This window comes from Budorcas taxicolor, chromosome 13 (genome assembly GCF_023091745.1).
Source record: "Budorcas taxicolor isolate Tak-1 chromosome 13, Takin1.1, whole genome shotgun sequence".
NCBI classification, from domain to species: domain Eukaryota; kingdom Metazoa; phylum Chordata; class Mammalia; order Artiodactyla; family Bovidae; genus Budorcas; species Budorcas taxicolor.
This window is the reverse complement of record NC_068922.1, coordinates 78,025,992-78,038,434: the sequence shown is the minus strand read 5'-3', so window position 1 is coordinate 78,038,434 and position 12,443 is coordinate 78,025,992. Positions and strand designations below refer to the sequence as shown.

Sequence of the window (12,443 nt, the reverse complement as noted above, 5' to 3'; positions counted from 1 at the left end):
CTAAAATGTAAGCCCATGAGAGCAGGAGCTTGCTTCTTCAGGGATGTATATCCATCTACAGCACCTATGAAAGTGTCTGGCACATAGTAGATGCTTAGTAAATATTTGAGTGAATTAGTAAATGTTTTCACTGCCACCTATATATATATAGTAATATATATATATAGGTAGTAATATATATATATATATATAGTAATATATATATATGCCCCGGAATCCTGTAACCGCCCTGCTTCAAGCCCCTTCTGACCTGGAAGCATTGATCTTGGAAGCAAGGCATATGGCCTGGGTTCAAATTCTGACTCAATTACTTAAGGGCTGAGTTTATATAAATATCTTAACCCCTCTCGCCTTCATTTTTCACTTTAACCCAAACCTCACAGAGGAAAAAGCCCAGGGCAAGATAAGTGCTTTTAAACAATATTATAAATTTGCATCTATTTGCTTATTTTTATTGAAGTATAGTTAACTTACAATATGGTGTTAGTTTCAGGTGTACAGCATAGTGATTCAGGTTTTGGGGTTTTGGTGGGTTGTTTTTTTTTTTTCTTCAGATTACATTGTATTATAGATTATGACAACAGGCGCTCTTTTAAAGCTTTCCTGTCTTTTAATCACACCCTTCCCAGTCTGATCACCCTTGCCCTTCTCACCAAGCACCTCAATACCTGCCTCGCACCAGAGTCTGGAGGGCCTTGCAGGTTGCTGGGCCCTCACGCACGCAAATGTTTCCTCGCTCTAAAAGGGCAGGGGGAAAAAGAACCTTCCAGGCAACGGGTCGAGCGGCCCGCGGAGCAGGCGTCAGAGAGGCGTCCGCGCCTGCGCACGCGCCTGCGCAGAAAAGCCCGGGGACGGTGGGGGGTGAAGAAGGGGCCGGCCTTTGAGCGACAGCGACGCAAGATGGCAGCCACCACGGGCTCGGGTGAGCGGGGGCGCCGGGCCCAGCCGGCCGAGGGGGCACGGGTTTGGGCCGGGGGCCGGAGACCCGCACAGGCCCCTGCTGCGGGGCCAGGGCCTCTGCAGGGCCGCTGTCCGCTGGGCCCCGCGGCGGCGACGCGGGCGGCCTGAGCGGGGAGGAGGAGCAGGCGGTGGCCGGAAGCACGGGCGGGGGCCTGAGGGGCCTGTGGGCGGCGCGGTGAGGCCGAGGCTCCCCCGGGCGGCGTGAGGGCCCTGCGGAGAGGAAGGGCCCGGCCCTGCGGCGCTGCAGAACGGCCGGAGCGGGCGAGGGGGAACCCAGGGCCACTCCGGAGGAGTCGGGGGCTGGCGGCTCCTTAGACGAGATCGGGGGGTCCCCTAGAGGACAAGGAGGCCCCCCTAAAGAGATGGAAGTCCTTTATTGGATGCTGGGTGTTTGAGCGGGGGGAGGAGCCTTGGGGATGTCTGTTTGGCCCTGACTTCCGAGAAGCCCCTGAGGAAGAATGAGGGACGGAAACGGGATCCTGAGGGGTGAGTGATAGGATGCCCCGTTGTTTAAGGGCATGATCCGTGTAAGTTTAGGGCATTGGGTTAGCTGAGAAAATTTTTACACTGATTAGAAAGGTGGGCGTCTTGGGATGGCAGCTTTTGCGGTGGGCGAGCTGGAATTAAGGGCATCTCCACAGGATACGTGAGAAGGGGAGAGGGATTTCTCAGATTCCAGAGGGATTTGGTTGGAGCAGCTGAAAGTGCAATGGCCCCATCATTACCAGGCCCCTATTTGAGGAGATAGATGTTAGGTTTGAGGAGGCGAGCTCTGAGTAGGGCAGTCGGTGGAAGCTTGCGATCCTGGGTGAAGAACAGATGAGTTGGGAGCCCTGGAGGTGTGTGTTAGGGGAAGGGTCGACTGAGGGAAGCCCCATGCAGTGAGTGAGACTGGAAATCAGGTTTCAGAGATGTTCTTCTTAGAGAAGAAACATCTCTTTTATTTGGGTGAGGGAAACATACCTTAGGAGTGTCTCATATGGAGACTGTCTCTCTTCCACTCTTTCAGGTATTGGTAACATATGGGGGTTCAGGTCACAAGTTCCCCAGTGGCTGGATGGTCATGGGGAGAGGAATAAATGAAATGGGAACTGGAGAAGAAAATCAAGATGCAAGAGGGATTGAGGGGGCTGCACTTTGGGCCAGGGGGAGTTCTTCCAGACTCTGGTAGGTAAAGGGAAGCAGCATTTATTTTGCATTCCTTGCTCTGTACTCCCCTAAGATGCTCCAGAGGGTCAAGTCCTGAAGAAATCTGTTTCAGAGTGAACATTCACAGCTGGGGAGCAGGGGATGGACTCAGGTGGCCTTCTGGAGGAGACAGGGTGATGATTGTTTGGGGAAGGTCCCCCAGAGGGGCCAGTGAGGCAAGAGAGTCAGATTCTGGAAGTGCAGGATTTGGGAGTGACGGAGCGTCTCCCTTTTGGCGAGCAGGGTGTCCCCTGAGGTGTCTGGCAGTGAAATTGGCCAAAGAAGTCCTCCCAAATGAGGTGACTGTGGGCGGCCTCTGAGGGAGGAAACAAACAGGACCACCGGGCTGGGCACTGGAATCCTCCAGCTGTATAAGGCCGCAGCAGCAGTGGTAGGAAAGGTTGGTGACCTGAAGTGAGCAGGGTGAGGGAGTCTGTCTTCCCTGCATGTGACTCCTCTAGTGTCCTGAGGGACCATCTTTGTCTGGTTGTGAGATGGGCATGGAAGGAGTTGGACGTCGGGGGTCTGACCGGAGTCACCTACCACAAGCTGTCTTTTACACTGAAAGCCATGGGGTCTTCCTGAAGGATAGAGGAAACCACACCTCCCTTTCCTGGATTTGGATTCAGTTGGAACAGTGCTGAGTCAATTCATTTACCAAGAGACTGCCACGGACATTCTCAGAAGAGGGGCTGAGTCAGGCCAGACTGCCGTGAGGCTCCTCTCAGCGGAGTAACACCCGGCCAGGTTGCTGTGGACCGGGGAGGCTGTTCACACGGCTTTGCCCATAGCCGCCGTCCTTACGGTGGTATTGCCGCTCAGCTCCTTGGCAGTGACTGGAGATTGGCTATCTATAATCCGGTTTAACAGCTACTTAATTCTAACTTCTTGAGATCCTCCCAGTTGAAGAGTGCTTCCTAAATGCTGTGGTCATCAGATAAAACATGGTCAGCTGCTGTCTAGTGGCATACAAGAGCACTTGGCATGGTTTAGGTAACAGGGAACAGGTTTTGAGATGCCCTGGAACTGGACTTCCGAGAACTCCTTTGTCTGTGCGTTCAACAGATATTTGTTAAGAATTTACTATGCCCCTTTATGGAGAGTGAACAGGGTGGACATAGCCCCTGTCCTCAAAGAGCTTCTAATCTAGTCAAGGAGAAGCCCATTAAAGGAATACATAATTAAGATTTCAGATAGCAGTAAACGCTGTGAAGGAAGTTGTGTGATATGGTGCTGTCCGGAGAGGTGGTCAGGGAAGGCTTCTCCAAGAGCGGGTATTTGGACTGAAGCAGATGATGGAAGGAGCTGGCTGTGTGTGTCACAGGCCAGGGTTGGGGGACAGTGAGTGGAATGGCCTTGTGACAGGAATCCGCTTGGCAGATTGAAAGAACCGAAGACTTCAGTGTGCAAGGGAGGCTTGTTAAAGAGATAGGTTAGAGAGAGAGGGCTCTGGATTTTATTCAGTGTGAAAGGAAGCCATTGAACAAGCACCTTGTCTGAAGTAGGCATTCAGTAAATATTTGGTGAGTGAATGAATGAGGGTCTTAAAAAGAGAAGAATGGCAGGATCTGACCTCTCCTCCCAGGCAGTAAGAGGAGTGTAGAGCGCTGAAGTGGGAAGCAGAAAGATTGTATTGCTATGACTTGGGGCAGGCTGCTGGGTTAGACTGAAACAAGTGCACAGGCCCCTCTGCTTTCTAACCCTGAGAAGTCTTTCAGGTGTGGTCAGGGGCCCCGAGGCCTTCCTGAGGCAGCTTTAGAACAAGCCTCTTGATGAGTCTGGGCCCCTGGGTCCCAGGAAACAGCTGTGAAGCCTCTGAGTTCCTGTAAGGGCTGAGCTCTGTTTTCCGTGGCCACAGCTTTCAGCGCTTGGTGACAGCACCTTTCTGCCTCTTTTGCTTCTGCAGTGTGTGATTTCTGCATAGATCTTAGAGGGTGGAACTGTGAAATCCCCACCAGAGTCCTCAGGATGCTCGTGTTAGGACAGGTTACTTCCTCCTGCCTTGACCAAGATTGCAGGGCCTCAAAGAGTAACCCTTGGCGGCCAGGTCTTTCCTCTGACCCAGCATCCCACAGGCTACCCTGACAGTTAACCAAAAGCGTAGTGCCAGGAGAGTAAGCCCGTTACATTTTAAACCCACATGTTTTGGAGCGGCCTCATGCACACAGCCCTCTTACGAACATGTCACCACATGGGCGGTGGAGCTTACGGTCTTGCGTTCCGTTCAAGAGTGTTCCCCAGAAAGCTGGAGCAGGCAGATGAGAGAACCTGTAGTCTCTTAGCTTGCCTCCTTCCCGTGTGTCTCACTGTGTGAGCATCTTCTTGTGCCGGTTGTAGGTAGGTGCCTTTTGTACAACAGGGACTCTGCTTTCAAGAGAACGTCACGTGGTGCTCAGCTGAAGAAGTACCAGTCTGCCCCAGTGATGGAGGGAAACGCTGTGTTGGGCCAGAACAACCTATGGTTCCTCTTAGGGACTGCCAGGGTGTGATGGCCATGATTTTCCCCTTCACAGGAACTTTAAAACCACCCTCTCCCCCCAACTGTATTCTCTTTCTCTCGCCTTCACTCAAGTCTCTAATTCTGAAAGTCCCCAGGGAAGTACAGAGCAGCACATTGGGTGGCGGAGAGATGTTAAAACTGTTTCTTTCACATTGCATATAGTGTTTTAGAGGTTTCCTCATGCTTTGACTTACCTGTTATATCATCTCATTCAGCCCTCCACAACTCGTGTGCTCTCCAGGGGCGGTGTTGGCCCCATAGCATTCCCAAGGGAGATTGGTGGCTGGCCGAGGCGTGGTGACACCCAAGATTAGAGCCAGGGGTTTTGACTCCTGGTCCTTCCCCAGCTTACTCCAGCACCTTCGGAAGGAAATGGAAAGGCGTGGATTTGCCTGTGTGCTCTTCCTTGGTCTTGGCGTGTTTAATCTTGGTGAGAATGGGCTTTAATGAGAAGTTAGTGCCACCTGTAGCAGAAACTCTTCATAGCATCCCTGACCACGTCTTATCCCATTCTGGGCTGTGTGCTGTCTGATGAGACTGAAGGCCACTGCTTGCTCTTGCTTATACTTCACACTCAATAACTCACACTCGTTGGGGCTCCGTGATGTCGTGTACAAAGTCTGTCAGTCCTGGTCCTCAGTTACATGCAGGCCTTTCAGACTTCTTTTTAAATGGCACTTCTAGGGCTAACTATGTGCTAGACGCTATATTAAATACATCATCTTGTTTCTGACAGTAACCCTTTGAAGCAGGTATCTATTGTAAAGATGAGGAAACTGAGGCCCAGAGAAGAGAAATGGCTCGCCTGAAGCCCAGAGCCAGGGCGGGGGATCCGGGGTGCAGAACTGGGACAGCTCTGCTCCAGGGCATGCGGTTTGGCGATGGCAGCGTTTTACCAGCCCCTGTTACCTGTTCTCCAGCTGGGCATCTCAAGTTCCTTCAGCCATTGGCAGGTCTGTTGACATTCCTGCCTTGGCAAATTGGTTCCTTCATGGGTGGTAATAATAACACCGAGTAGGGTTCTTTCTTCATTGTCACTTTCACCCTGTGCAAATCCATAGGTGTAACCCCAGAATAGACGCCAGATCCTCCTCCTCTCTCGGCATTATTGCCACCGAGACAGTGGTTCCCAGCAGAACCACCTTCCTTTCGCCTAGAAGACAGCAAAGGCCTCCTGCTTGCAGTCATGCCTTTTTCCAATCCATTCTCTATAGAGGAAGTAGAATGATTTCTCGCAGATGAGAAAACAAACTGCCACTCCCAGCAGAAAGCCCTTCTTGCTGCGCTTAGAATAAAATCCGTCTCTCTCCCATGGCCCTCAGGGCCTGCCGTAGTCTTGGCCTTGCCTGCTGTGACCTCGCGTGATACAGCACCTCTGCTCCTGCCCTTCCGCTTTGGGAAGCTTGGCCTGCATGTGACTGACTGCTTGCTTCTCCTCCTTCAGGTCTCAGCTCTCCAGAAAGGCCGTCCTTCCCACCCTTTTCAGCCTGGTCTTCTCACCCATCACAGCTCTGTTCTGTTCTCTTCTAAACCTTGCTTAACCTTGTCTGAAGGTTTCTCAGGGTGTTTTTGTTTGTTTGAGAGTGTTTTTTTCTAAGCATATTTTCTGGGCCTCTCCAGTAGGACAGGATTCTGCCTTGCTCTTTGCTGTGTCCCTAGCACTCGTGTGGTCCCTAGCAAATAGCAGGTGCTCAACAGACACTGAGTGTCACAGTGAACTAATCCGGAAGGACAGAAGCGAAAATGCCTGTTCAGCCTTTCAAAAAGGAAAGCTCTTGCCCTGATGAGTTGGTACTTACAGGGGGATTTTAGAATAGCATTAGCTCTGTCCTCTCCTTCCCTAGTGTCCTGAGACACTTACCACCTTATTCTTCGTCTCCACCCCTTTCAGAGGAAATGCAGTTTCTGGCCTTCATCACCCCAGCAGAGAGACATGGGGCCTTGCATTTTGTCACCAGCTATTTGTTGTCACATCGCCTGGACTCTAAAGGATGATAAAAGGGGGGATGTTTCTTCCCCTAGATGCTGCTAAGTGGTTTCAGTCGTGTCTGACTCTGTGACCCCATAGACGGCAGCCCACAAGGCTCCGCCGTCCCTGGGATTCTCCAGGCAATCACTGGAGTGGGTTGCCATTTCCTTCTCCAGTGCATGAAAGTGAAAAGTGAAAGTGAAGTCGCTCAGTCGTGTCCGACTCCTAGCGACCCCATGGACTGCAGCCCACCAGGCTCCTCCGTCCCTGGGATTTTCCAAGCAAGAGTACTGGAGTGGGGTGCCATCGCCTTCTTCGGTTCTCAAACTGGAACATTTTAGAATCACTTGGAGGGCTTGTTAGGTTGCTGGGCTCTACCCTCAGTTTTTGATCGGATAATTCTGTGCTGTAGCATAGTGTTCTGGTGTCTGGCCTGAGAATTCATACTTCTAGTGGGTTCGCAGGTGATGTGAAGGCTGCGGGTCTGGGGACCATACTTGGGAGAATCATTCCTATAGAGAAGGAGAGAAGAAACATCCTCCTCGGGACAGGTCCTAAGTAGGCACCCAGACTTCACATGCTGGTTGCTCAGAAATAAAAGTTACCTGCCCCCTCACTTTATGTCAGGAGCATTTAATCCAGGTGCTTCACCTTCCAGGTATCCTTATTTTCCCAGATGGTAGCACCACCAAACTCCTAGCTCAGTTCACTGTCTTCCCTGAATGGGCACCAAAGTCAGTTTCAGCTGGTGGCTTTCTTTCCAGAGAGACCTGTGAGGCGCTGCCATTTTAAATCAAGACCCAAGCCAGGCCAGGGTTTTCCAGGGTTGACCTGCTGAGATACCTGCCACTTGTTTTAAAGGGCTTCAAAATTCTTTTTGTACCACAAATATTTTAATATGTTACTGTATTTCACGTTACTGCATTTAAATGTTTTACTAGGACGTGATGTAAAACCCTATCAGTTATTCATGCTTTTTTAACCTGGTTGTCATCTTTTCTTCGTGATATCCTGCAGCTGCTGACTTTTCAGTTTATATTTAGCCAAGAGAATAACTGGCTGACTGTTAATACTGACACAGATCCAGGAAAAATCCTTCTGGAAAGAAGAATTCTGAAGTAACAGTAACAAATGTTTTCTTTTTATAAATCTTGGATTGCTGTGTTATTTTAGCACCTTGATAAAGTTATCTTAACATTTTCATAGTTAACCTTTGAATAGTTACAGTTTATTAAGCTTAACAAGAGTCCATTTTTACATACTCGTGTAAAGGTATTGTCTCTTGAAGCTGTTTTTTCAGCTGCCTTTTAGGTGAAATTTTAGGAGATTTTAGAAATTTTAGGAATCTTAAAATTTAGGTTAATTCAGTAGATTGAGTGCCAGAGGAAGAAAATATGTTAGTGTTCCTGAGTTTTTCTAACCTGTTAATACTTCTGGGTTTTGACATATATGGATTTAATTTTTAATGTATTCACTGAAGTCTTTTGTTTAAAGTAATGTATCATGATTTTGAACCCATTCTCTCTCATTGGGATGGGATGAAGTCCCCCTGTGACTGATACACTCACAGGGTCCGTAGGATCTCTGACAAGTATTTGGATTTTTATCCCTGGAGTTGCCCCTGAGGTTCTAGAAGAAGGGTGTGGTCAGGCCATTCAGAGCTAAATGCTCTTGTTTTGTAGAAAATATTGGTGTATTAACTTTGTAAGCAGTTTCTAAATGGTTTGAAATATCAGTAACATGCTTTCATATATATGTAATGAAGCAAAGTTCAGTTTGTAAAGAATCCTTAACTTGTGTGGTCTGGGGAGAGAAACAGTTTTCCCTCTTTTAAAAAAAAAGGGGGGGTTCTCTAAAAGTCTTGATCACACTTCATTAAAAAATAAAACTACTTACCGAATTTTAATTACCTCAAAATAAAGAACCTTTGGTATCTCACTTACATAGTATCAGTATTCAGTGTTTTGGCCACAGCAGACCATATTAGAGGCTATGATAGGAGAGGAGGAGGTGCTGCCTTTTCTTGAGTCAGGAAGCATTAATTGAGCACCATTGCATACCAGGGAGCACACCGGATCCTGGGGAGAGGGAGTGGAGTGAGTCACAGCTCTTAGCTTGAGAAGCTGCGAGAGTGAGTCAGACAATGAAAAGGAAAGAAGATGAAATTTAAAGAAAAAGAAAAGGTGCGGCACAGTCATTGTGTGAAGGACCATGGGGTAGGGGGCCAGCGGCTCTCAGAGGCCCGCTACAGACTGCCCAGCTCCTCGCTGAAGATGGGTGTTTCTTCTTCATATCCTCACATTCAAAATTTAACGTATAACTTTCCTGGGTGATTTAAAATCCATATTAGTCCCTTGGATAATCTTTATAATATTAGATTCCCTTTTAATAGTGCTGTGAATATTTCCCTGCCATGTTTTCAAAAATAAACCAGAGTTAGAATTTTGTGACATGAGCATTATTCATTCTCAAACAACATCCGTAGCTAACACCCAGCTACCCATTCAGTCATTCAGCAGGCATTTGAGTGCATGCTTTGGCAGAGCACTCTGACGTATTGGAAATTCAGTAGGGAACGAAACAGAAGTTTTACTCTCAGGGAATTTATGTTCAGATGGGAGAGACAGACCATAAACAACTAATGACGTGGAAATGAATACTGTACATTTAAATGTCGAGTGGTAATGATGCTGTGAAGAAAAATAAAGCATGATAAGGGAATGGGAAGGTAGACTTTAGATGAAGAAAAAGGGAGCCCGCCACCATGCCCAGCTCTGGGGCAGAGAATTCTGGGGTGAGCGAGCGTCAAGTGCAAAGCAACATCAGATGGCCTGTTCAGAAAGCTCAGGGAGGCTGGTGTGGCTGGAGGAGGGCGAGGAGCAAGGGGCGGGAGGCAGGAAATGGTGTTAGGGAAGTCAGCGGGGCTCTGTGGGTGAGCTCAGGAGTTTGGGGCTAGTTGGAAGAGGCAGCCGGCGGAGGGTGGTGAGAGGGGAGCCGTGGCGTCTGAGTTACCTTTAAAGAGCTCGCTGTAGAGAATGGCCAGTAGACAGAAACCGGGGGGCTGAGGCGGTGTGTGCTGTGGTGCTTGCGGTCCGGATGGTGAAGACGGTCGTGCTGGGGATATATTTGGAAATGGGTTAAATATGGGGTTATAAGGGAAAGATTTCTTACCGTAACTCCAGGGTCTCCAGTCTGGGAAATCTGTGCCGTACACTGAGATCGAGGGGTGGGTAGTTTTTGTTTCTTGGGGAGTGCAAGGGAGTTTTGTTTGGAATCAAGTTGGAGAGGCCTGTTAGGCATCTAAATGGAGATGGCTAGCAGGCAATTAATTCCAAATGTAAATTCAGTTCAGTCGGCTCAGTCCTGTCCGACTCTTTGTGACCCCATCAACCGCAGCATGCCAGGTGTCCCTGTCCATCACCAACTCCCGGAGATCATCCAAACCCCTGTCCATTGAGTCAACAATGCCATCCAGCCATCTCATCCTCTGTCATCCCCTTCTCCTGCCCTCAGTCTTTCCCAGCATTAGGGTCTTTTCCAATGAATCAGCTCTTCGCATCAGGTGGCCAAAGGATTGGAGTTTCAGTTTCAATATCAGTCCTTCCAGTGAACACCTAGGACTGATCTCCTTTAGGATGGACTGGTTGGATCTCCTTGCAGTCCAGGGGACTCTCAAGAGTCCTCTCCAACACCACAGTTCAAAAGCATCAATTCTTCGGCGCTCAGCTTTCTTTATAGTCCAACTCTCACATCCATACGTGACTACTGGAAAAACCATAGCCTTAACTGGACGGACTTTTGTTGGCAAAGTAATGTCTCCTCTGCCTTTTGATACGCTGTGTAGCTTGGTCATACTTTGCTTCCAAGGAGTAAGCGTCTTTTAACTTCATGGCTGCAATCACCATCTGCAGTGATTTCGGAGCCCAGAAAAATAGTCTGACACTGTTTCCACTGTTTCCCCTGTTTCCCCATCTATTTGCCATGAAGTGATGGGACCGGATGCCATGATCTTAGTTTTCTGAATGTTGAGCTTTAGGCCAACTTTTTCACTCTCTTCTTTCACTTTGATCAAGAGGCTCTTTAGTTCTTCTTCACTTTCTGCCGTAAGGGTGGTGTCTTCTGCATATCTGAGGTTATTGATATTTCTCCCAGCAATCTTGATTCTAGCTTGTGCTTCCTCCAGCCCAGCGTTTCTCGTGATGTACTCTGCATATAAGTTAAATAAGCAGGGTGACGATATACAGCCTTGATGCACTCCTTTTCCTATTTGGAACCAGTTTGTTGTTCCATGTCCAGTTCTAACTGTTGCTTCCTGACCTGCATACGGGTTTCTCAAGAGGCAGCTCAGGTGGTCTGGTATGCCCATCTCTTTCAGAATTTTCCACAGTTTATTGTAATCCTCACAGTCAAAGGCTTTGGCATAGTCAATAAAGCAGAAGTAGATGTTTTTCTGGAACTCTCTTGCTTTGTCCATGATCCAGCGGATGTTGGCAATTTGATCTCTGGTTCCTCTGCCTTCTCTAAAACCAGCTTGAACATCTGGAAGTTCACAGTTCACGTATTACTGAAGCCTGGCTTGGAGAATTTTGAGCATTACCGTTACTAGCTTGTGAGATGAGTGCAATTGTGCGGTAGTTCGAACATTCTTTGGCATTGCCTTTCTTTAGGGCTGGAATGAAAACTGACCTTTTCTAGTCCTGTGGCCACTGCTGAGTTTTCCATATTTGCTGGCACATTGAGTGCAGCACTTTCACAGCGTCATCTTTCAGGATTTGAGATAGCTCAGCTGGAATTCTGTCACCTCCACTAGCTTTCTTTGTAGTGATGCTACCTAAGGCCCACTTGACCTCACGTTCCAGGATGTCTGGCTCTAGGTGAGTGATCACACCATCGTGATTATCTGGGTTGTGAAGATCTTTTTTGTACAGTTCTTCTGTGTATTCTTCCCACCTCTTATTGGAGAGTTATTAGCATCCTTGATCTGGGTAAGATCACTTGGGGAGTCAAGTAGACAGAAAAACAGCGGTCAGTGAGCTGTGCACTGAGGCCGGGCAGCCAGTGGCAGGAGGTCAGGGTGATGAGGCTCCTCGGTGCGTGAGGTTGCAGAGAGCCCGAGGCTTAGGGAGGAGTCACAGGACCAGCGGGGGGCGCTGCCGGCGCTCCAGATCGGGAGGTGGGAACTGAGCGTCCCTCACAGGGCTTGGCTAGGGGCCTCGCGCCCTGGGGAGCAGTTTGGGTGAGTGACTCGCTAGAGAACCTTGAGTGGAGTAGGTGCAGGTCAGGTGAAAAACTGCAGACAAGGAGTCAAGACAGCCCTCTTGTTTTTTTGCTAAAAACAAGCAAAACAATGCGCTAGTAGCTAGAAGGGGATATGGGATCAAGTGAGGGTTTTTACACTGTGATGGTGTGCCGGCGGAGGGGACTCAGGCTCTGCGCCTGGTATAACACCAAGTGCCTTATAGGTTTCAGCGTGTTGATTCTTCCTCACCTCCTGCAGAAGCAAGGAGTATCGGCACCCCTGTTGTGCTGAGGTTCAAGGTAACTTGCACGGTCCCTCAACTAGATTGCTAGTAAGTGGCGGAGTGTGGACCTGAGCCTAGGTCCGTGCTCTTAGTCCTCTGCTGAGAGATTGTAGAGTTTTCTCTGAAGTTAGGTTCTGATTCTTGCTTGTGGGAGGCCACTTCGCCATGACTCTGAGCAGCCTTTTCAGAATAGAGTGGTCACCAGACACCCTTCCGCTTGTGATTCTGCTTCCACGGCTTCCCCGGTGGCTCAGAGGGTAAAGAACCTGCCCCCATTGCCGGAGACCCAGGCTTGATCCCTGGG

At 49.0% G+C, this 12,443-nt stretch overlaps 1 protein-coding gene across 1 annotated transcript in view; it reads left to right on the top strand.

Moving 5' to 3' along the window:
• Window positions 1–860: 860 nt before the first annotated feature.
• UBE2V1 (ubiquitin conjugating enzyme E2 V1) overlaps window positions 861–12,443 on the top strand; it is a 29,026-nt gene continuing 17,443 nt past the window's right edge. The window contains exon 1 of the mRNA XM_052650539.1: window positions 861–922. Coding sequence (XP_052506499.1) covers window positions 901–922 — 22 coding nt within the window. The 5' untranslated portion in view covers window positions 861–900. The remainder of the gene's footprint in view (window positions 923–12,443) is intronic.